The sequence below is a fragment of the Gorilla gorilla genome, chromosome 6 (genome assembly GCF_029281585.2).
Source record: "Gorilla gorilla gorilla isolate KB3781 chromosome 6, NHGRI_mGorGor1-v2.1_pri, whole genome shotgun sequence".
Taxonomy (NCBI): Eukaryota; Metazoa; Chordata; class Mammalia; order Primates; family Hominidae; genus Gorilla; species Gorilla gorilla.
Genome location: NC_073230.2, coordinates 75418157 through 75444163, shown reverse-complemented (window position 1 = coordinate 75444163; position 26007 = coordinate 75418157). Strand labels below are relative to the sequence as shown.

General features: G+C 39.7%; 1 protein-coding gene across 8 annotated transcripts in view; it reads right to left on the bottom strand.

Annotated features, from left to right (window-relative positions):
- Window positions 1-26007, bottom strand: part of TPST1 (tyrosylprotein sulfotransferase 1) — a 149352-nt gene that overhangs the window by 99532 nt on the left and 23813 nt on the right. For all 8 annotated transcript variants that reach the window (XM_019031443.4, XM_055346985.2, XM_004045519.5 and 5 more), the window contains exon 2: window positions 22015-22960. In XM_019031443.4, the coding sequence (XP_018886988.1) occupies window positions 22015-22859 (845 nt within the window). In that variant the 5' untranslated portion in view covers window positions 22860-22960. The remainder of the gene's footprint in view (window positions 1-22014; window positions 22961-26007) is intronic.

The following is a 26007-nucleotide window of genomic DNA, read 5'->3' as shown; positions in this document are numbered from 1 at the left end:
CAATCTTGATCCTAGTATTAAATTTTGTCAATACTACAAAACAGCCTTGAAATTGTTCAAGTGTTATGTCCTCAGAGAAACCTTCCCTAATTCCCATCTAAACTGGCACCCCCACCTTTACCCTAAAATATTCTTTTTCCCTTTAACCTATTTAACAAGGATAATATTTTATTTTTTTTTTATTTTTTTTATTTTTTATTTTTTTATGGAGATGGAGTCTCACTCTGTCACCCAGGCTGGAGTGCAGTGGCACGATCTGGGCTCACTGCAACCTCCACCACTCAGGTTCAAGCGATTCTAGTACCTCAGCCTCCCCAGTAGCTGGGACTACAGGCACACGCCACCACACCTGGCTAATTTTTTTGTATTTTTAGTAGAGATGGGGTTTCACCATGTTGGCCAGGCTGGTCTTGAACTCCTGACCTCAGGTGATCTGCCCACCTCGGCCTCCCAAAGTGCTGGGATTACAGGCATGAGCCACCGCACCCAGCCAAGGATTATATTTTTTAAAATATCTCCCAACACACATTTCCTTATCAGCAAGCAGATTCCCCCTTCCCAGTATCACACCTGCCATCATGCCCAAAGGAAAGTGGCAGAGGAAATGGAAAGTCTACCCGGCCTAGACTTCTGGTGTCTTCATGACAGGAGAAGAGAACAGTGGGAAGGAAGCAGCAGTGACACAAGTCTGTTCTCATCTCCTCTCTCCAGGATAGAGTTCCAAAAGGGAAAAGACATGCTAGGCAGATGGAAGAAAAAGCTAAAAAAACAGGCATCTTTGATCCATTTCCCATTTGGGGTTCTGGGAGGAGACTGCTACACAAGATGACCATTAATGAAAATGTGGGGGCGGAATCATCAACATAGAAGGGTTAGGAGGAAGGAGGGCATGGATTTAGTTATCCAGAGTTCTCTGGCTCCCACAAGGCATAAAAGGCATCCCAAATTTTCTGTATGCCCAATGAAAGAAGAGGAAGGGAGGTGGGGATTCTGCTAGCAAAATCACTGAAGGACAGGGTTTGCCCCAGGGGAGGCAAAGAGATTCAGTAACTAAGGGCTATTTGTCTTACTGCCCAGGTCCAGGGCTTAAAGAATATGACACCCAAACCTCAGAGTCAGCATGAGCCAAGGTGAGGCCAGTGAAGCAAGGAGAACCACTGGACCATTTGCTGACCACAGACTGCAACAGCACTTATCAGCAGGACACAGTGACCAGGTGGACAACAATACTATTACTCCAGAGGCCAAGGAGGGCTCAGAGAGAGCAGCACAAGACCACACAGTCACCTCATCTTTACATACACACACCCATATGCCACCTAGGGAACAGACATGGTTCTCCTGGCATGGACACTAGCAGTAATATATGCAGTGGTGGAGGTAGTTGTGGTAAAAATAATAATAGCTAACACACATTTATAGCACTTAGATGCCAGATACTATCCTAAGCTCTTTACATATTATTACTGCATTTAAACCTTATTAACAACCCTATGAGGTAAATGCCATTACTATCACCATTTTACACATGAAGAAAATGAGGCATACAAAGGTTAGGTATCTGATTCAAGGCCCCACAGTCAGTAAGTGGTAAAGCCAAGATCTGAACCCAATATGACAACATATATTTTATGGAAAAATACATGTATTAAATATATTTTTTTAAATATATGAAAATGATAAACAGAATGTCAGGCACACAAAAACTTTCCTAAAGAATCTAGGTAGTATTCTATGGCTCTGAATCCAGGATAACATAAAGAAATAGGAGATAACACACATAGCCATCAGCTGCCCAAAATTTTAAAAAATTTAAAGGTGAGCACTAATCTATCAAATGATTGTTACTGAACAAAACTGATACACTGGGAAATAAAGCAAACTAGTACATAACTTATAAATGTTTCATGAACACAGTGCTGCCCACACGTGATGAGTTCAGATAATATAAAAGGTTTCAGAAAAAAGTAAAGAGTGCTTATCTTTCAAAGGACCATATTGAAATATCTATAAATGAAAGGCTTCAAAGTAATACAGTGAGGTACTCCAACCCGAAAGAACCAAAAAAAAAAAAAAAAAGACAATATACGTTGCACAACAATTTTCAAAACACTGGATATTAGGGGCAATGAAGAAGACTGTTTCCCGAGAAATGGGGAAAAAAGTGATCCCCATAATTGCCCCAGCTTACTGCCTTGAGAAAATATCCAGACTATGGTATAAGAAGGGGGTCCCAGGCAGAGCCCAGCAGACTCTAAGTTGAGAAATAGAGCTGAAAGTCCTGGTTGGAGTTTTCAGGCCAGAGAATCAAAGAGGAGAGAGCTGTATACAGAGAGAATTCTGGAGATGTGCTAAATGGAAAGAACGAATTTACAGGGAACTGTGCCCAGAACTCACATAGAACAAGGAATAGTGCTTGCTCTTACCACCCAGAGTGGACAAACTCATAATTTATTGGCTATTAGTAGAGTACTCAGCCAGGTCTCGACTCAGTAATAGGGAATAATCAGGCACAGACTAAGTATTTCTTCAGACTCACCTAACAAATCATAAAAGCAAAAACCCCAAAGATCAAACTGGTCAAGTAAGTTAACTGCATCCCAGAACAAAGCTCAAGAATATTTGTAGAACTACAAAAATATCCAGCAAACAAAAATAAAACAAACAAAAAATATCCAGCAACCAAAAAAGTAAAATTTACAACATCTGGCATCCAAATATTATCAGGCATGCAAATAAACAGGGAAACACAACTCGTAATGAGAAAAATACTCATTTTTAAATAACACAGATGTCAGAATTACCAAATGCATTAAAACAGTTATTCCACAGATTATTCCACAGTTATTATGGAGTACAGTCATTCAAGTACACGTTGAGCATCCCTAATCTAAAAATCTGAAATGCTCCAAAATACGAAATTTTGTGACATTCACATTGACTCCACAAGTGGAAAATTCCACACATACTTAACACAGACTTTGTTTCATTAACAAAATTATTCAAAATATTGTATAAAATCACCTTGAGGCTATGTGCATAAGGTGTAATATGAAACATAAATGAATTTCATATTTAGACATATCCCATTCTCAAGATATCTAATCAGGTATATGCAAATATTTCAAAATCCAAAATAATCCAAAATTGGAAACACTTCTAGTCCAAGCATTTTGGATAAGAGATACTTAAGCTGTATTGACAGCAGTGCTAAAAAGAAATAAACTATCAAGACATGAGACGACATGAAGTAAAGAGCATATTACTAAGTGAAAGAGCCCAATCTGAAAAGAATACATACTGTATGATTCCAACTCCATGACATTCTGGAAAAGGCAAAACTATGGCTAGAGTAAAAAATCAGTGGTTGCCAAGGGGCTGAAAAAGGAAAGGATAAATAGGGGGAACACGGAGGATTTTTAGGACAGTGAAATATTCTGTATGATACTAAAATGGTAGATATATGGCAGTATACATTTGTCAAAACCCACAGAATATACAATGCCAAGAGTGAACGTTAATGTAAACTATGGACTTTGGTTTATAATAATGTGTCAATATAAATTCATCGATTGTAATAAATATACCAGTAGGATACTGATATTGGGGTAGGCAGTGCATGTGTGTGGATAAGTCATATATGGGAACTCTCCACACCTTCTGTTCAAGTTTGCCATGAATCCAGAACTGCTATAAAAAACAAAGCCTATTTTTGAAAATAAAATTGAAAAAAATCAGTGAACTATGGAAACATTTCAAACAGACTCATATATGTGTAATTGGAGTCCTGAAGGAAAGGAGAAAGAAGAGAAAAAAAATTTGGAAAAAAAAAGTACACAATTTTCCAAACTTTATATAAACTATAAAACTCACTGATCCAAAGAGCTCAACACGTTCCAAGTAAAAATTACTGATTTCAGGAATGCAAGGTTCTACAGATCACTACAGATTCTATGGATTGAAAATGATAATAAGGATTATGAACAACTTTATGCCCATAAATTCAACAACTTAGAGGAAATGAACAAATTCCTTGAAAGACACAAACTACCAAAGCTCACTTAAGAAACAATTTAAATAGCCCTATGTTGTCTAAAGAAACTAAAATTATAATTATTTACAAGAAGAGCATTTACCAAGCTCAACAAAAAAAGGAATCCACACCTACTCACAAAATACAGTAATAAAAACAAAATACACAAAAGATAAAGAGCTTAAAGTGGTCAGAGAAATGACATATAACAAAGGCCTGACAATTATTGACAGCAGATTTTTCAACAGCAACCACTGCAACTAGTGGATGGTGGAATAATATCTTCAAAACACTAAGAGAAAATTATTGCCAACCCAGAATTAAATAAACCAAAAATAACCTGCTAAGAAACTAAGACTTTTTCAAAAAACAAAACAAAAAACCCTGAGAAATATAAAGATCCTTAGAATAAAATTAGAACCATAAGTCCACACTATGCACAAATGTGAGCAGCAAAAACTCTGGGCAAAACCCCTCATTTCAGGCAAAAATAACTGGGAAAGACCACAGTGGTCTAAGGAGCGTAAGAATCATTATCATTATTTTTAACACTTTTTCTGAGCTCTTCACCCTAAGGGTGGCACCAGCCATACAGAAACGCATCGCAGGCAGCTAAAGCTCTGAAAGAAATCCAAACGTCTGACTAGAATAACAATGAAAGGAGCCTCTGTGAGCCAGAGAGATGTGGGGAATCCAGGAAAAGATGAGCCAGACAAAGGGTTTCCCATAATTTTGCACATGAACCAGCACAACTTCTAGCTCACACATAAGAGAGATTCAGGGAAGCACAGCAAAGGCTCTGAGAATAAATTAAAAGATAAACTGTTGCCAAAGCTCCAAACTAACTAATAAATGGTCTGTGGATAGGAAAGACCCAAAGTAGCATAGCACAGTCTTTGAACTGATACTGGAAATACTATTCACAGGTGAGAAAACTTGTGGTTTAGAACCTAACCAGCCTGACAGCCTACCAAAACAAAAATAAAATCAGCATTCTTCCAAGGATTTTAACAGGACTTAGAAACACAAAATATAACTCCAAAATTACTCATATGAGAGCATCAGGAAAATGTGATCCAAAATTGAGGGAAAAGACAATCAACAGTAATTTGTAAGGGAAGCATAACTATATTAAAAAAAACAGACATAGAGAGTAAGAAAAGGGAAAATTACAGGTCAGTGTCACTCATGAAATAGATATAAAAATCCTAAGCCAAAAATTAGCATACCAAAGCCAAAAACAAAGCTCAGATGATAAATCATTACCAAGTTGGGTTTTTTCCAGAAATTCAAAGTTAAATAAATATTAGAAAATCTATTAATGTAGCTTATTATATTTGTAGCTTATGATTAAAGAAAGTCAGATGACTCCTTCAATTTGACAAAATACAACCTTTGTGGTGGGCTACTTGGAAAATGGTTCCCAGTAATTCTGTCATACAAAGGGCTCTTTAAAGAAATTAAGGGTGTGCCTAATAGGTCCTCGCGACTGAACAATAGGGGCTCTAGGAAACTTAAGAACATTGTCCCTCAGCCATCTGAGAAAGATCACAAAGCAAAGACGGGTGTACCTTAGATTTGTGGGTGTGACTATTACCCAATGGAATGAACACCAGTGAGTTTCACAAAGGACTTACAAAGTTTTTGAGAAAATTATATCAGCAGCAACACTGCCAGGCTGGACCAAAAAAACCCAGAAATAGTATAACACGAAAAGAGGTCACTAGACTCCCAAAATTCTACTGGCAGGAAGCAGACTAATAAAAAACTACACAGCTGCTAACACATGCTACCTTTCATGAAAAAGGAAGAATAACTCAGAGGTGGAATCAAGGAACTTCTAACATCCTGGCTGGATTTCAGAATTGATATGGACTAGTAACACTTCTGTGCCTCCTATTTTCCCTCCTTTAAACAGGAATGTCTATTATCCCATGCCTGTTCCACCCTTGTATACTGGATATAGGGAAGGGAGGATAACTTGTATCTTTAATGTCACATTTCTACAGACTGAATGGAACTGTACACAAGGAACTGTATTTTAAAAACTTTGGCCAGGTGCAGTGGCTCACACCTGTAATCCTAGCACTTTGGGGGGCTGAGCCCAGGAGTTTGAAACCAGCCTGGGCAACATAGCGAAACCCTATCTCCACTAAAAATAAAAAAATTAGCCAGGTGTGGTGGCACACTACTGTAATCCCAGCTACTCAGGAGGCTGGGGCAGGAGGATCACTTGAACCCAGGAGGTTGAGACTGCAGTGAGCCATGACTGCGCCACTGCACTCCAGCCTAGGCAACAGAGTAAGATGCTGTCTCAAGAAAAAAAAGAAATTTCACCCATAAGCCTCACTCACAACTGGACCTGATTTAGATGACAAGATTCTGGACTTTGAGCTGATGCTGTTAACAGAATGAGACTTTTGGAGACCTGGAGGAAGGGGCAAATTAAGAGGGCCATATGCAAGAGACATGAGTCATTGGGGGCCACAGGGCAGGCTGGAAGGCTGCTTCTAAAATAGCACCTGATGGTTCCCAACTCCTGATATTCCTACCTTCGTGTAATCCCATCTACTTGATTTTTGCTGGGCCTAGGAATTTGATTCTCATGAATATGGCAAAAGTGATAGGATGTCACTTCTGAGATAAGGTTGCAAAAGATGTAACTTCCATCTTCTTTACTTTCTCTGGCTCTTCTTGTTTGCCTGCTGCCATGTTAAGTAGCCATACACAGAAACACACAGCAAGAAACTAAGGCCCTCCACCTAAGACAGAGAAGGAACTGAATCTTGCCAAATACCACATGAACTAGGAAATCATTCCTTCCCCAGTCGAGCCCTGATGCAGCCTTGTGAGGGACTCTGAAGCAGAAGATCCAGCTATGCTGTGTCCATATTCCTGACACACAGAAACTTTTATGTTTGTTGTTTTCAGCCACTAAATTCTGGGGTAACTTACTACACAGCAATAGAAAATGAATACAATATCCATTAACTTTGAAAACTCTTAGTGAACTAGAAATAGAAGAGAAATTCTTTAACTTGATAAAAGGTATCAACAAAGAGAAAGAAAACTAACAGCATATACCAATAATGTACATTAAAATAAATACAACAAAATTCATTAAACATATTCCCTTTAGAGTGAACTCTGTTCTGGGAAAAAATAAATAAATCATTTTCCTCCATTTCCTACACAAAGGATATTTAGGAGTAACTAAACAGTTGGTATAAGCACAGTCTTCTTTATAGAAAAATATCATTAATGAATACAGAAGGAAATTTTAAATTAGACTACCACCATTTGGCCAGACTTAATAAAATAGTAGGTCTGGGCAATGATTCATCAATGATCACTAAAACCATTAGGTAGAAGACTAAAAAAAACTGTACTGCTTCATGAATCACATTCTTACTTAAATCTAGTTGGTTTTTTTTTTAAGCAGAAGAGAATTTGACAGTACTAAAAGTACAATGACCACTAAGTACAGTTTGGTGCCAGAGCCTTGATTTGTGCTAAGGCATCCACAATTTTCAACTCTTTTGCACTATCAGCACAAATGTCAACAGAATGAAAATTCAAATAACATCTTAGTACCATTGTGAAAATAGTTTTAGCCTTGGAGATCTTCTAGGAGAGTCTGAAGGATTTTTTGGGTATTCTGAAACCATAATTTGGGAACCTCTACTTTAGTGACACACAGAGAAGTATTTACAGATGGAATGATGTGATATCTTGTATTTGTTTTAAAATAATAATTCAGCAGAAGTTGGGGGAAGGAAAGGAGTTAATAATACTGGCCTACAATGGTTAACTGTTGGTATTGGGAATTCTGTTTACCAATTTATTTTTGTGTTTCGAATTCTGCATAATAATAAAATATTGTTTAAGGCATTCCCTTTAAAATACAGTTTCTCAACCTTGGCACAGCTGACATTTGGGGCTGAATAAATTCTTTGTTGTAGTAGCTGTCCTATAATTGCAGGATGTTTAGCAACACCCTGGCCTCTTTCTATTTGAGGCCAGCAGTATCACCTCCACTTCCCCAACTGTGACGACCAAAAAGTCTCCAGACATTGCCAAATGTCCCCTAGGGAACAAACTGTCCCCACTTAAAAACAACTTTTTTTTTTTTTTTTGAGACGTTGTCTCGCTCTGTCGCCCAGGCTGGAGTGCAGTGGCATGATCTCCACTCACTACAAGCTCCGCCTCCTGAGTTCACTCCATTCTCCTGCCTCAGCCTCCCGAGTAGCTGGGACTACAGGCGCCCGCCACCACGCCCGGCTAATTTTTTGTATTTTTAGTAGAGACGGGGTTTCACCGTGTTAGCCAGGATGGTCTCGATCTCCTGACCTCGTGATCCACCCGCCTCGGCCTCCCAAAGTGCTGGGATTACAGGCGTGAGCCACCACGCCTGGCAACAACAACTGTTTTAAACCAAGGTTGCTTACTACTATTAGAAGTCCTAGCCTAGGCAAAACCACAAAACATTAGGAAAGCTGCGGGATATAGATATACAAAAGTCATTTACAATTATATACACCAGCAACTAACAGAACATTTAAAAACAATACACATATCTGGCTGGGCATGGTGGCTTGTGCCTATAATCCCAACGCTTTGGGAGGCTGAGGCGAGTGGATCACCTGAGTTCAGTAGTTTGAGACCAGCCTGGAAAACATGGCAAAACCCTGTCTCTACTAAAAATACAAAAATTAGCCAGGCTTGGTGGCTCGCACTTGTAATCCCAGCGACTCGGGAGGCTGAGGCAGGAGAATCTCCTGAATCCGGGAGGCAGAGGTTGCAGTGAGCTGAGATCGCACCACTGCACTCCACCCTGGGCAACACAGTGAGACTCCATCCCAAAAGAATAAATGAATAACTTAAATAAAAAAAAACAATACACATATTTACATTACCAATGAAAAGAAGGTACTGAATAATAAACTTATCAAATAAAGTACAATACTTTTATGAAGGACATTATAAAATACAATACCATCAAAGGATATTGTAGAAGACCTAAATAAAAGGAGAGGCCCACTGTATTATGGATAGAATGGCTTAATATTTTAAGAATGGCAATCCTCCCCCAAATTACCTACAGGTTCAATGTAAATTTAGTCTGATTTTTCATGAAATCAGGCAAGTTGATTTTAAAATATATACGGAGGACCAAAGGGATTAAAAACAGCCTAGACATTCCTAGAGAAGAACTAAGCAGGAAGGTTACCCTATTAGATTCTACGCCATTTTCTTTCTTTTTTTTTTTTTTTTTTTTTTTTTTTTCTGAAACAGAGTCTTACTCTGTCAACCAGGCTGGAGTGCAGTGGTACAATCTTGGCTCACTGCAACTTCTGCCTCCATTCCCTGGGACTAAAGGTGCCCGCTACCATGCCCAGCTAATTTTTATTTTTTGGTAATGATGGGGTTTCACCGTGTTGGCCAGGCTGGAGTATAACTCCTTACCTCAAGTGATCCGCCCACCTCAGCCTCCCAAAGTGCTGGGATTACAGGCATAAGCCACCGCGCCTGGCTAACTCGAAGACATTTTCTAAAACTGTAGTAATTAAAATAGAGTGGTATATGGCATTAGGATAGACTAAGTGAAGAAGGATTTCTTGGCTGGGTGCAGTGGCTCATGCCTGTAATCCCAGCACTTTGGGAGGCCAGGGTGGGCGGATCACAAGGTCAGGAGAGAGAGACCATCCTGGTTAACACGGTGAAATCCCGTCTCTACTAAAAATACAAAAAATTAGCCAGGCATGGTGGCACACGCCTGTAGTCCCAGCTACTCGGGAGAATTGAGGCATGAGAATCGCTTGAACCCAGGAGGCGGAGGTTGCAGTGAGCTGAGATCGTGCCACCGTGGACAACAGAGTGAGACTCTGTCTCAAAAAAAAAAAAAAAAAAAGAAAGCGATCTCACTAACAGAATAATGCATACATGGAAACCTGATGTTTAACCTAGCTGGTACTGCATGTCATTAGGACAATCCCCTAGGTTTCTGGACTCCCCACAAATGCCAAAATCCACAGATGCCCAAATCTCTCATATAAAATGGCACAGTATTTACATATAACCTACATACATCTTCCCTTATACTTTAAATCATCTCTAGATTACTTATAATACCTAACCTAACGATGCCCACACATCACTTCATTCACGTAGATTCAATGTAGTATTCAGCACACGGCAAGCTCAAGTTGTAATTTTGGGAACTCTGTGGAATTTTTCCCCCCTGAATGTTTTGGACCTGAGGTTAGTTGAATCTATGGATGTGGAACCCATGGATCCAAAGTACTGACTGTATTTCCATAGATGGTTCCGGGAAACTGGTCATCTTTATAGAAAAAATATGAAAATGAATCTGCACCTCACACAAGAAAATAAATTCCATATTGATTAATAAATTCCAGATTAACATGAAAAGAAATTTGTTTTAAGTTTTGGAAAAAACATGGGAAGCTATTTTTATGACCTCAGAGTATGGAAGAATTTTTTTACAAAAAATTCTAAAGAAAAAGATTGGTAAATACAAGTTTAAAACTTAAATTCATCAAAAGATTTTTCTTAATTCTGTTAAAGTGAGGTCATTGACAAAAAAGATATTAAAAAGGAAGTTAAAAGATAAGCTACTGGCCGGGCACGGTGGCTCACGCCTGTAATCCCAGCACTTCGGGAGGCCGAGGTGGGCGGATCACAAGGTCAGGAGATCGAGATCATCCTGGCTAACACCCCGTCTCTACTAAAAATACAAAAAATTAGCTGGGCGTGGTGGCGGGCGCCTGCAGTCCCTGCTACTTGGGAGACTGAGGCAGGAGAATGGTGTGAGCTTGCAGTGGGCAAAGATCGCGCCACTGCACTCCAGCCTGGGCGACAGAGCGAGACTCCGTCTCAAAAAAAAAAAAAAAGGCTGGGCGCAGTGGCTCAAGCCTGTAATCCCAGCACTTTGGGCCGAGGCGGGTGGATCACGAGGTCAGGAGATCGAGACCATCCTGATTAACACAGTGAAACCCTGTCTCTACTAAAAAATACAAAAAAATAGCCGGGTGTGGTGGCAGGTGCCTGTAGTCCCAGCTACTTGGGAGGCTGAGGCAGGAGAATGGCGTGAACCCAGGAGGCGGAGCTTGCAGTGAGCCGAGATCGCACCACTGCACTCTAGCCTGGGCGACAGAGCGAGACTCCATCTCAAAAAACAAACAAACAAAAAAAACAAGTGGAATATGCATACTGCTCATAATCCAGCTATTCTAATCCAAAGTGTATATCTTAGAGAAACTCTTGAAGGAAACACCTTCAAAAATGTCCTTAGCTCCAAACTAAAAACAATCCAAATGTTCATCAATAGTAAAAATGTATAAATAATCTATATTATACCAGAGAATAGTATTTTGGCAATTAAAACTGATGATATAGCTATATACCACAACACAGGTAAATCTCAAAAGAAAATGTTAGGCCAGAGAAAAAAAAAAAGAACCTGACCGAAGAAAACACAGACCATGATCCCATTTATATAAAGTTTACCAACAGGCAAACTAAACAAAGAAACAAAGGAAAAAGGGAAAACATGACAATGAAATATCAAAGGTCACCTCCAAGCAGTTTCAGAGATTATTGTTACTGTAATGCCAGCATTCCCAACCTGCCATGTTAGTTTCCTACTAGAGCTATTCAAATCGGGTGCTTACTTTGCTTCATTGAGACAAACATTTCATGACTTCAAGACTACCTTTGCCCTAAACAAGCTTACAGGAGCATGTGTAAGAACATTAACAAAAGCCTGTGGTGCACTTGCTACTAACCTAGGTGTTTCACACTCATTATTTTGGGATGGGGAGAGGGAGGGGAACAGTGCATAAGCATTTGACAATAAAAATAACATACTAATAAGTACCACTTTGAACAATTTCTATGTGCCAGGTGCTATTCTAAAGGCTTTGTAGTAATTTAATTCTCACAACTCTATAAATACTACTTACCATCATCTGCAATCGGTATTATTATCATCCTTATTATTATAATAATAAAGACAACAGCTAACATTTTCAACCTCTCATTATATACCAAGCACTTGGCTAAGGGCTTTATAGTCATTCTAACTAAATCCTCACGACAACCCTATGGATAGTTATTATTATCATCCTTAATGGATACTATTTCAGTAAGCCTTTATCCACAGTTTCAGGTAGTTCTCTGCAGTCAACTGTGGTCTGAAAACATTAAATGGGAAACTCCAGAAATAAACAACTCATAAGTTTTAAATTGCATGTCATTCTCAGTAGCGTGATGAAATCTAACATTGTCTCACTCTGTCTAGACTGGGATGTAAATCATCCCTTTGTTCAACACGTCCATGCAATGTACACTCACTACCCACCATCAGTCACTTAGTAGCACTCTGTTATCAGATGGACTGTAGCAGTATCGCAGTGCTTACGTTGAAGTAACTCTTGTTTAACTTAATCATGGCCATAAAGCTCAAAAGTAGTAATACTGGCATATTGTTATAATTGTTCTACTTTATAATTAGTTACTGCTGTTAATATTACTGTGCTTGATTTATAAATTAACCACAGGTATATATGCACAGGAAAAAACATAGTATATATATAGGGCTCGGTACTATCAGTGGGGTTTCGGGCATCCACTGGGGTTTTGGAACATATCATATGCAGATAAGGGGGATCTAACATATTATCATTCCCATTTCCAGGATAAGAAAACTAAAGGAAAGATGAGATAACCAAGACTAGACAAAACCAAATAACTCACTCAAGGTCACATAATCAATAAAGGACAGTGCTAGGATTTGAACCTATGTCTGTCTGACTCTAAAACCTGTGCTTAGCCACTGTCACACTGTTTTAGTTTGCCTTTATAAATGCTGTAAGTATATACAACAAGAGCTAAAAGTATAGATGAAGACAAAGACCTGAGTCCACAGCCTGGCTCTACCATCTTCCAACTGTGGGATGGAGGACAAGCTCCTCAACCTCTGGGAGCCTCAAGTCCTTCATCTATAAAATTGAGATGTTTAAGGCACCTATGGGTGAGTGTGAAAGGGTAAATATAAAAACTAAATGAGATAAGGCACGCAGAGAGCTCAGCATACTGCCTGGCACATAACAAATGTTCAGTAGATGTTGGATGGTATCATTACCATCATCACCATCTTCCCTGTTTTATAGATAAGAAAATGGAGACACAGAGAGAGATAGTATTTGATGCAATGTTACAAAACCAGTTAGTGTCAATGAAAGACTTTAAACAAAGTCTAGCCAGCTTCAAAGTATCAACCCTTTTCCATTTGCCAAGTGTCTCATGAAAGCATAGGAAGTACATCCCAGACAGAGGGGGGCCTTGGAGAGATCTTCCTTAGGGAAAGGAAACCTGAACTAAATCTTGAAATACAACCATGAGTTGGTCAGATGAAGAAATGAAGTGAGAGAAAGGTGTTGTAGGCACAGGAAACAACACATTCAAAGGAACTGATTAAATAAATGGTGTGGCAATAATTGTAGCTACAATTATTTCAGTGTGGCGGGAGCCCAGGCTGTAGGGGCAAGAAAGTCTGAGTCCACAAATGAAGCAAACAAAACGTAGCATGATTTTAAGCAGTGGTTCTCAAAGTGAAATCAGGCCAGGAACATTAGCATCACCGGGGAACCTGTTAGAAGCGCAAGTTCTTGGGCCTATCCCAGACCTCCTGAATCAGAAACTTTAGGTCTTTTAAAGGTTCTATATGTGATTGTGATGAATGGTTGATGTTTGAAAACATGATTTTCAGCAATGAGGAAATGTAAGGATGTTTTCAAAAACAATGAAATAATTCTTCATTAGACAGGTAATTCGGAAGAGGACCAAGGAGGAACCATGAATTCATGTATAATATCTGGATGGGTACCAACCATAATTCCCTTGATGTGCTTGGCTTTGACAGTAGTTAATCAATGTAATAGGTTACTCTACTTAAAGATCCAATTTGCCCTACACTTCATCTTGGCAAAATACTCTGAACTAGGCTTACATTTTAAATCTTAAAAAAAAGAAAAGAAAAAAAAGAATTTTTTTTAAAAAAACAGGAATCTTCTAAGTTTTATACCTCATTATGGACTGAATGTTTGTGTCCCCCCAAATTCATGTTAAAACCTAATCACCAATGTGACTGTATTAGGAAACGGGAACTTGGGAAGTGTCCTTATTAGTGCACTTACAAAAGAGGCCAGGGAGAGATTCTTCACCTCCTTTACCATGTGAGGACACAAGGGGCCATCTATGAACCAGACAGCAGGCCCTTACCAGATGCTGAATCCGTCAGTGCCTGATCTTGGACTTCCCAGCCTCCAAAACTGCGAGAAATCAACTTCTGTGTTTGTAAGAACCCAGTTTGTGGTATTTTGTTATAGCAGCCCAAATGGACTAAGACATACCCTAAAATGCCTATTAAAACTAAATGTTTTGAGCCGGGCACGGTGGCTCACGCCTATAATCCCAGCACTTTGGGAGGCCGAGGCAGGCGGATCATGAGGTCAGGAGATCAAGGCCATCCTGGCTAACATGGTGAAACCCCATCTCTATTAAAAATACAAAAAAAAATTAGCTGGGTGTGGTGGCACGCACCTGCAATCCCAGCTACTCAGGAAGCTGAGGCGGAAGAGTCACTTGAACTCGTGACGCAGAGGTTGCAGTGAGCCAAGATCATGCCATTGCACTCCAGCCCAGGAGACAGTGTGAGACTCTGTCTCAAAAAAAAAAAAAACACTAAACGTTTTTATAAACCAATATAATCCCAATTAAAAATGTGTATCAGTTTTGTAAATTTTACACATTACAATCAATGTTTTTCTTTTAAAAACAAAATTGTAGTTTTGCAATTCCATGAGCTTCACTTCAGTTTTCTTTGTTAAATCCAACCAAAATTAAATGCTGCCTAAAGGAGGGCCACTTCACTTCCAAGTACATCATATACCAAGGTTCCGAACAAGATTTCACTTGAAAAAAAGGGTGCTCCACTAATAAGAGAAGTCTGAAGGCAACTGGCTTAAAATTCAATATCTTTAGCTTAAAATATAAGGCCCTCCAAAGCCTGGTCCGCATCATTTCTCTCAAACCTTGTTTCACACTACTTCCTGCCTGGAAATGAACTCTCTAGCAAAAAACACCACATTGTTACTCATCTTTGTTAATGTGTTCATATTGTAACTTCTCAATGATTATTTCCTGATTTGGTTTTGTTTTACTTATTTTTCAAAAATATATTTTTCAAAAATATATTCACCTATGGGAAACAAACACCATGTTCTAGGTCCAGGTGGGACTAAGCTTAGTTGACTTCCATTATATGGTCAAGAGGGTAGGGTCCATAGGTCAGGCATAACAGGGCGTTGTTGTTCCTTAGGTCCTTTTGAGGCCCTGGGTTGGGCCAGGAGTGAAGCCACAAGGAGTCCTCCATACTACCTCTTCCCTTTGAATTCTGTAAACCACAGTTAGGCACAGGCTTCTCCCAGGAGTAACATTTCTTGGGTGGCTCATTGGCTAAGGAAAAGGAAAGACATTCTGGACAGTCAAGGAAGAACTACAGCGCCTTAACCATGGGTCACCCAGGGAGCACAATATTCCCTAAGTCAAAACTAAATGCGCTTCCCTTTATCTGTTGATCATCTTGGATGGCTGCCACAACAAATAATTATCTGACTAAAATGTCATACCAAGCTTGAGGAAACCCTTCTTTAGGGCTCAGTTTCATGCCACATTGCCCAAGATGACCTCTCTGAACACCTCAGACTGGGTTAGGCACCTCTCCTTGGTTTTCCATAGTTCTTTGTTGTTGTTGTTGTTGTTCAGAGTTTTGCTCTGTCACCCAGGCTGGAGTGCAGTGGCACGATCTCAGCTCACTGGAACCTCCACCTCCCAGGTTCAAGCGATTCTCCTGCCTCAGCCTCCCGAGTAGCTGGGTTTACAGGCATGGGCCACCACCCCTGGCTAATTTTTGTATTTTTAGTAGAGATGGGGTTTCACCATGTTGGTCAGGCTGGTCTTGAACTACTGACCTCAGGTGATCTGCCCACCCCAGCCTCCCAAAGTGCTGGGATTACAGGTGTGAGCCACTGTGCCTGGCCTCTTTTTGTTTGTTTTTAATTATTCACCAATGAAGAAGCAGTGGTGACCATAGTTCTTAACCCTGCGTTATATATGAATCTAAGTCTTCTATTAGATCATATGTTCCTTTAAGGCAAAGACCTTTTATCTCAAGGAGCTAACACAGTGTCTGGCACATAGTAGGTGCTAAATAATGTAGCAGAGACTACTATCTGCCTATCCCAATATCCAATTGTTTTTTCTTAGTAAAAGAAACCCCAGTTATGGCCAGTGAAAAGCAAGAAGTACTACCTGGAAGCTTCTAAGAAATATCCTCAAAAAATACTAAACGCCATTTGTTTTACACACATCCACCCCTGCTGTGCTGCTTAGAATGTAGATGAAATGACTGGCGCTCCAACTTGGATCCTGGGGATGATGGAGACAAAAGCTGGAAGCAGCCTAAATGCCAGACGACTGCAGAGCTGACAAAGCAGCCCTGGTCTGCCTTCTACATAGTAGTCATTATTTGGAAATCTTTGTTATTTTGGATCTCTATTATTTGTAGAGAAATCTAATCAAACTAATAAATGATCTGATATCCAACTTCTAATTTTTGCTACCAATTGCTATATTCTCCAAGAAAAGTACAAATGTTGCCTTATTAATTCATGTTCTGGTTCTGCTTCTTCTCAATCTTTCACTGACACACTTTGAAATGCAATGTTTCATCAGCTCTCTGATTTCCTTTCACAGCCCATTTTACTCTGTCACTTGTATCCCTTGTTTATTCAATTCCTCCTCTCCAGCTAAGATGTCTCAGTCACTTCTCTCTTCAATATAGCTTGTAAAAGGAGGCTGGGCATGGCAGCTCACAGCGGTAATCCCAGCACTTTGGGAGGCCATGGCAGGAAGACTGCTTGAGGCCAGGAGTTCGAATTCAGCCTGGGTAACACAGAGTGAGACCCTGTCTCCACCAAAAAAAAAAAATTAGCCAGGCATGATGGCATGCACCTGTAGTCCCAGCTACTAACAGGAAGCTAAGGTGGGAAGATCATTTGAACCCAGGAATTCAAGGCTGCAGTGAGCCACAATCTTGCCACTATACTCCAGCCTGGGTGATGGAGCAAGACCCTGTCTCCAAAAAAAAAACCAAAAAAGACACAACCCCAATAGCCCAATAGCATCCTTAGGCAGTGCCTTCACAAAGGAGAAGTTTTCACAAATAAACAGACTTGTTCTCTGATAGCTTCATGAAAACAAAAACAAAAACAAAACACCACATGTAATATTTATAAAATTCTTCTTGGATATTTCAGACTGAGCTAGTAGAGCTCAGGTGATCCTAATTTGCCTGCTGTTAATTTTCCATGCTATTGGTGCTCATAATCTTTATGAATATGGTCTGTCATTCTCTTCACTTGCTCAAAATATTCTTGTTATCCTTAAATTTCAGAAGAATTTCAAGTGGCTATTGAGTTATCTTTCTGTTAATCCCATAAGATGTAAGAATTTTAAGTTTCCAAACTGACAAAGATTCTTTGTGTGACCAAACTTCAGTCAGGCTCCTGAACCTTCTCCTAGGACCATCTGTGCACTTCTTTATAAAATCCAGTTTTAGCAAAGAACCCTGCTAAGGCAGTTTAGCAAGAACCTCCTACCCTTGATATCTAATCACTCTCAGGATCTGATCGGGTTTCTCATCCTCCACCACCCTCCAGGTGGTGTCTGATCACCCCGGCCTGTCTTCAGTGAGAATCCTATCAGGTAAATTTAGCCAGAATGCCCCTGACCCCTGATGTTTCCTCGTAGTAATTTTCCATCCACTGACCCTCACCTTACTCCCTGGCTACAAATTCTCACTTGCCCATGCTGTATTCAGTTAAGTCCAATCTCTATTCCCCACTGCAAGACCAGACTGCAGTGGTCCCTGTACCTCCTGCAGTGGTGCTAAATAAACACTGCCTCATGCCTTAGCAAGTATCACTGAATAATTTTTTCTTTAACAAAACTAAATTTCACTTTCTATATTAAAAAGAAACAGTTATGAATTTAATAAATTACTAATTATTCTTCCTACTTCCTCAAAAATGTCTCCATTTCCAAAAACCTTTTTGCATTATTTTCACTCATTTATTCAGTCTTTCTTTGCTTTTGATCTGATTTAGAGGATTTTTTGTCTGCTTTACTTATTAGAAGCTGTAGGGTGTCAGTTTTCATGTTCTTATTTGTTCTCTTGTACTTATCACTACTATTATCTTTTTCATTCTAATTTATTTGTGTTTAATAGTTGCTATATTCTCTTTCTGCCCTAAGTGTAGATAACAACTCGTCTCTGAATTGCAGTTGTGATTCCTGTACTTGTTGTCTAAGCGTCACTGTTACATTAATCTGCTTTTCTGGATTTGCTCTTTTGACCTAGCAAACTTGATTTTTATTTGTTCCAGGTAATTTCATGGTATCATAATGAGTTTAATAACAGAAGTAACTGTACGCTCTTGTAACTTCCCAAAAGTTCCCTGATGGAGACAACTAAAATTCCACAAAAAATTCCACAAACCATGAGAAGAGGGCAACATAAATAGCCTCAAACTTTACTTCTGCTTTCTTTTCAAGATACTTGAGCAGGAGCCTCTGACTTTTCTGTAACTGGAACAGCCCAGAGACGCAAGAGATGCCACCCTGACTGTAAATAACTGGAAATTTCTAAGCAAAGTAAAGGTTAACTCTCAAAAATTAACAAGATAAGAGGCAGAACTGTGAAGGTCTCCTGATATCTCTATTTTCAACAGCTTCTACAAGTGTCCCTAGGCCATCTGGTGACATCTTCAAACCTTCAAAGCTGCCTAAATATTTAAGTATTGTAATACTAAGTAATACTGAACTAAGTATTAAAATATTTACTTTAAACAATTTTCGGCCAGGCGCGGTGGCTCACGCCTGTAATCCCAGCACTTTGGGAGGCCGAGGCAGGCAGATCACGAGGTCAGGAGATCGAGACCATCATGGCTAACATGGCGAAACCCCGTCTCCACTAAAAATAAAAATAAAAAAATTAGCTGGGCGTGGTGGGGGGCACCTATAGTCCCACCTACTCAGGAGGCTGAGGCAGGAGAATGGCGTGAACCTGGGAGGCCGAGCTTGCAGTGAGCCGAGATCATGCCACTGCACTCCAGCCTGGGCGACAGAGCAAGACTCCATCTCGAAAAAAAAAAAAAAAAATTTCCCAGAATAAAAATGTTTAAATAAAAAGAAAAGCACACAGGATGACTGACTGTGGGCAATAAATTCTTTATTATAATGAACATGGGATATTTACAACTTGGCACTATGTAATAATTTTGTATTTTCTGCCTTATTCCCCAAAAAGCAGTTTTTGAGAGTACGGATTCAATCTTTAAAAAAGAAGTATGGCTGGCCAGGCACAGTGGCTCACACCTGTAACCCCAGTACTCTGGGAGGCTGATGTACATGGATTGCCTGAACTCAGGAGTTTGAGACCAGTCTGGCCAACATGGGGCTCTACCAAAAATACAAAAAAAAAAAAAAAAAATTAGCTGGGCATGGTGATGCGTGCCTGTAATCCCAGCTACTCGGGAGGCTGAGATGGGAGGATCACTTGAGCCTGGGAGATGGAGGTTGCAGTGAGCAGAGATCATGCCACTGCACTCCAGCCTGGATGACACAGAGAGACTCCATCTCAAAAACAAAAGAAGGAAATATGGTCTAGTTTAGACTCACCTCAACCAAAGCAGCTCTTGTTTTATATGGGAATTCTGGGTAAGATTTTCTTTCAAAAAGGGGTTCAAATATTATTTTGCTTTTAAGTTTTAAAAAACAATTGCAGCCTACCAGAAAAGACTAAAATACCAAGTGTTGGTAAAGATGTGAGGCAACTAGAACATGTTCATTTACAGTACAGCCATACATGAACGATAGAGACACTTTGGAAAACTGTTAGAAATATCTGTTAAACACACACACACACACACACACAAACACACACACACACACCCCCCTTGTCATCCAGCAATTCTATTCTATTCATTGGTATATACCTAAAAGAAATGAATGCTATATCCACCAAAAGTAATGTACGAGAACGTTCTTAGCAACTTTTATCCATAATAGCCCCAAACTAGAAAGACCCCAAATGCAAAAATCTTGGAATAAGCATGGTAGGTTCTACTCATGATTGTGACATGTTAATTTTTGACAAAACATAGAGCCTTACAGGGCCTCCATTCCACATACTGAAATGCTAAGTAACATCTCTTTACTTTCTAAAATTCATTAATTCATAATATAATTTCTATGAATTTTCTTGGCCTTTATGTTTACCTTAAACATAGCAAGTATATACACAAAATGTTCTCTTCCTGATTAGCACCAAAATTTAACTTAAGCATATCTCTTTAATCCCTACTGAAGAGGCTGGTGGTCTAATGGCCTCCTTTTATATTAGCAGATGTAGGTAGCATTGGTGCCGGGCCAACAAACAAGCACAAAGACTGAAATACCTAATACAGGTGATTAAAAATCAATTATAGTCTATTATCTGGAAATAATAATAAACTGCAATCAGAGTAGCCAGAGCTGAAATTTTCTTTGAATCAATAAAAACAACCTAGAGCCACTACAATGATGGAATGTCATAACTTATAATCAATAATTGAAAGCTTGGTACAGGCAGGCAGCTGTTCCTTTGAGATTATCTACATAAGAAATCTATTTACTATACAAGTTCTATACAGCAAAAAAAAATTAAGCAGATATTCCTTGGTGAAAGTAAGAAGGGCACACAAGGAAAGTATTTTTTTACAGGTGTTATATATTACTTTGATAAAAAGTATATATAACACCTTTTATATTTCTTTTTATATATGTATATATAACACCTTATATATTTCTTTTTTACAGGTGTTATATATTACTTTGATAAAAGAAAAAAACAAAAATAAAATTTAGTTATAGCCAACTCTTCTTCATGAAGAGATGCTACCTGAATTTAATAGTAGTTTCCATTTTTATATCCTCATTCCAGGTATATAAGTCATCAAGACAGGTTAGAGGGTATACTAGTTGTCACTTCATAAGAAAAGAAGCAAAATGCTAAAAATCATCATTTGAGAAGTTTTGAATCCAAGGAACTTCTTGTATGGATTAGGCTTCCAAATTTTGGAGATTCTCTAGCCTTTTGTAAAAAATAAGAGAGGTTATATCCTTCAGATGACAAAGGAAGCACAACACGTAGTAAAATGCCACGGAGAAAAGCACTACCTCATTGAGACCAAGGCACAGATTCGAATTCTGGCCTTGCCATCTAAATCTGAACAAATCGTTTTAATGTTACTGTGACTCAGTCTTCTTGTCCATAAAATGAAGAGATTAGGTTAGACGAAGCTTTTATTTTTCTCTACCACTAAAAATTTCAAAATGCTTATAATTCACTATGTGCTCATTAACATGATATATGCACTTCCTGATTTTAAGCTTAATCCACACAAAAGCCAACTATCCTCATTAACAACAATATCTAGAAATTAGAAATCAGAAGCCACTAAAACTGAATGATTGGCATTAAGGTCTGAGACCCTGAAGAAGGCTTTTCACCACCTGTAAGGTGGGTTTGTATCCATCAAACAAATAAAGAGGGCCACGATATATAAATGAAAAAATGAAGTATAAATAAGTGAACATCTGTAATAAACTAGTAGAGAATTAATAAAAAAAGAAACCTCATCAATGAAGCTGTATCTGTTCCAGAAAAGGTCTTCAGCTTCTATATATACACACAGGAACATACACACATATATACATAAAACACATACATACACATGTATAGATCATTATTAGCTAAATATAGAGTCAAAATAAAAAACGTATCTTCTACTCACTTTGACAGAGACACTCCCCCAGCTTTCCCAATCATCTCTTCATGGTGCAATACTGAGTGGTTCCATGGAATCTGGAGGAACTTTAAGAGTGTTCTCATCCACCGTTCAGGATGTAAGACAAGTTGTTCATAGTGAACCAACATGCACTTTTTATAACCAACCTCCATACACTGGTTATACATGGTCTCTATAGCACGATTCCACTTTGTCAAACAGTCCCTATAGCTGTTCAGATCAAATCCAGCTATAGTAACTTTTCGAGAAATCATTGAATGTACTGATGCCCGGCCATCTCGGACCATCAGGAGAAATTTGGCATTGGGGAATAACCTAGAAAGGTAAGTTAAAGATTTCAGGGCAAAAGGATCTTTATTACATAAATAAGGGGCTGGCTCCCCATGCTTAACGATAATTTCTAGTAAGAAGGCTTGCATGGCAGAATCCAGCACTTCATCAGTAACACCAGCCTCATCCAGGCGGATCTTCTCTTTACTTGACCGTGACCACATCTGCTTCAGGGCCAGGATTCGGGGAATGACCCTGGTTTCCTCTCCACAGCGAATGTCAGGATGTGCGTCCAGCATGGCCCTCATGAGTGTGGTTCCACTCCGAGGCACACCTCCAATAAATATTAAAGGCATATCTTTGTGATAGGCAAAGGTTTTGTTGGCTTTGAGGTCCAGGCCAGTTCTCACAGTGGTCCTTGTGCTCTCCAATTTGACTGGCTGGCTACGTTCCTCTATCCGGTGATGGCATTCCATGGCATGCTGGCCCAGGTAAAACACAGTCACAGAACTAATCACCAGACATGCCAATAGTAAGTTCTGCTTCAGCTTTCCAACCATCTTGATGTGGTTATCTTGTTATTAAACAGATATTTTGCTCAAAATGATTTTCAGAAAATGTTCAGGCCATGGACAGTCTACTTCAGAAAGATAACCAACATCTAGTAGAGAAAGGAAAAGGTTATTTATCATTACATTGAGATTGCTTACAAATCAGTCACCAGTTATCACCACTGCATTTTAGGTAGAAAGAAGCTGAAACAGTCTTGGATTCTTTGATATTCTTAAAACAAATTTGAGGCTGGGCGCGGTGGCTCACGCCTGTAATCCCAACACTTTGGGAGGCCGAGGCAGGCGGATCACGAGGTCAGGAGATGGAGACCATCCTGGCCAACACGGTGAAACCCCGTCTCTACTAAAAAAAAATACAAAAAAAATTAGCTGGCCATGGTGGCGGGTGCCTGTAGTCCCAGCTACTCGGGAGGCTGAGGCAGGAGAATGGCATGAATCCAGGAGGCAGAGCTTGCAGTGAGCTGAGATCATGCCACTGCACTCCAGCCTAGGCAACAAAGCAAGACTCTGTCTCAAAAAAACAAAACAAAACAAAACAAAACAAAAACAAATGAGTAAAATTTGTTTTACTCAGTATATACAGTATATACAAATTTGAGTAAAAATAAATCAATGTTTATAATCAGAAACAGCTTTTGTTAATGAAGTAATTTTGAAGCTATGTACCTGGTAAAGAATGGAAAATAAATAAAACTATTTCTATCCGTGAGTCAACCAAATATTTAATAAGCCCAAGAATGTCTGGAGTCCAACCCAAGGCTGATCTCTGCTATTCAGACTTGCTTTATCTCCAAGCAGTCATTATCCCACATTCTAACAATGAGAAATTATAGAAGAAATATGAAACAACTTCCAAATCTTTAACAGAGATTCAGTTTATTATCCCACAATTTTTTTTTTTTTTTTTTTTTTTTTGAGACGAAGTCTCGCTCTGTGGCCCAGGCGGGAGTGCAGTGGCGCAATCTCGGCTCACTGCAAGCTCCGCCTCCCGGGTTCACGCCATTCTCCTGCCTCAGCCTCCCGAGTAGCTGGGACTACAGGCACCCGCCATCACGCCCGGCTAATTTTTTTGTATTTTTAGTAGAGACGGGGTTTCATCGTGTTAGCCAGGATGGTCTCGATCTCCTGACCTCGTGATCCGCCCGCCTCGGCCTCCCAAAGTGCTGGGATTACAAGCGTGAGCCACCGCGCCCGGCCATTATCCCACAATTTATTTAGGTACTACAGACCAGATACTCAGGCTCGACTGAGGACCAACTTTGAAAAGGAAAACAGTATAGTAACTTCTGCTGTTGGAAAACAAAGCCTTTTGACAGACAGATATGTAAACAATAACAATAAAATGTGATGAGTGCCTCCGTGGAAATACGCAAAGGGACAATGGGAGCATAATGAAAAGGAGCATGTAATTGACCTGAGGAAGCTGTAAAAGTTTTACAGAAAGTAGGAAGGAAGGACCAGGTGCAGCAGCTTACGCCTGTAATCACAGCTCTTTGGGAGACCGAGATGGGAGGATCATTTGAGCTCAGGAGTTCGAGACCAGCCCACACTGAGACCCTGTCTCTTTAAAAAAGAAAAGAGAGAGGGAGGGATATTCTAAACCAAAGGAACTTGTGTGCAAAAGCACAATGGCAAGACAGAACACAGCATAATTAGGTGACAGGAAGAAGTTTAGGAAAGCTAGTGTATAGGCTGCTAACAAAATTGTATGTATAAGTATCTGCGATCTAATCCTCAGAAGGACAGGTAAGATCTGGACACAGGAAGCACTCTATGCTGCAGGTACACTATGACCAAAGACATGGATGTGCAAAAGCAGAAGCATGTATATGAAACAGCTGGAGCTGCTAGTTTAGCTAGAGCAAGGGTATACAGTGGGAAACAGACAGCAACCAGACTACATCTACACCAAAATAATTTACCCTGAATCCTCAGAAGGCAAGTGTGACAGTTAATTTTATGTGTCAACTTGACTAGACTTTGGTGTCCAGTTGTTTGGTCAAACACCAATCTAGATATGTCTGTGAAGGTATATTTTAGATGTGATTAACATTTAAATCAACAGATTTCTAGTAAAGTGGTTTACCCTCCATAATACAGGAAGGCCTCATCTCACAGGTAAAGGCTTTAAGAGCAAAGACTGAGGTTTCCTGGAAAAGAACTACAACATAGAAACCCTGCCTGTGTGTCCAGCCTGCTACCGAGCAGAATCTGGAGTTAAGACTGTGGCAGGCCAGGTCTCACTAACGCAGGCCTCCATAACAACTGTTTCAGTACTGACTGAGTGGTTAAGTTAAATATTAAAAGCTAAAAAAAAAATAAAAAAAGCCAGTGCTGTTATACAAAGGCTGGAATGTAACAAAAGCGCACCAAGAGTTTTGCCCAGGCCTTTCCTGGGCCTTAAAGCATGACAAAATAACGAAGGAATTCTTAACAGGACCCATTTAGGATTAAACAAGTTTTATTAGGGGTCTGAAGAAACTCCCCAGGCCTCCACAAACAAGTTTATTGGAGGTCTGAAGGAACTCTCCAAATCTCCGTGATTTAGCAGGAGACAAGATAAGGGTAATCACCCCAGAACCTAGACCCATTTAGACGAAGTAAACTTACTGAGGCTCCAGAAGAAGGGCTTCAGGACTCAGACTTTAGTTACAGATTAAAAGAAGTTAATCACTTACATCTTCAGATGAATGCACACTTACATGCAGACATATAGGTTAGAAGGTACATAAGCTCAGAAAAACTTTGTAATTTTAAGTCGGTCTGGTGATAATTTCCAGGCCTCCCTGTAACAGTTACAGAAATAAAAACTCTCTTCCTCCCCAGTTCATCTGCATCTCGTTATTGGGCCACAAGAAACAGCAACCCGACCCTCAGTTTGGTCCGGGAACAAGACTGCAACATCAACTCATCTCTGCCCAACTGCCCTGTGAATCTCAGACTTGAAAGCCCCACAATCGCATAAGTGAATTCCTTAAAATCAGTCTCTTTCTCTCCCTACTCCCGACCCCTCCCCATATACAGAGTGGGCATGCATGTTATCCACCACTCTAAACTCAGTGAGATCCCTTCCAACCCACTAGCAAAGCAGCCAGTCCTAATGGTTTGCCTTACCCTGACTACTGGTTGTTTTTCT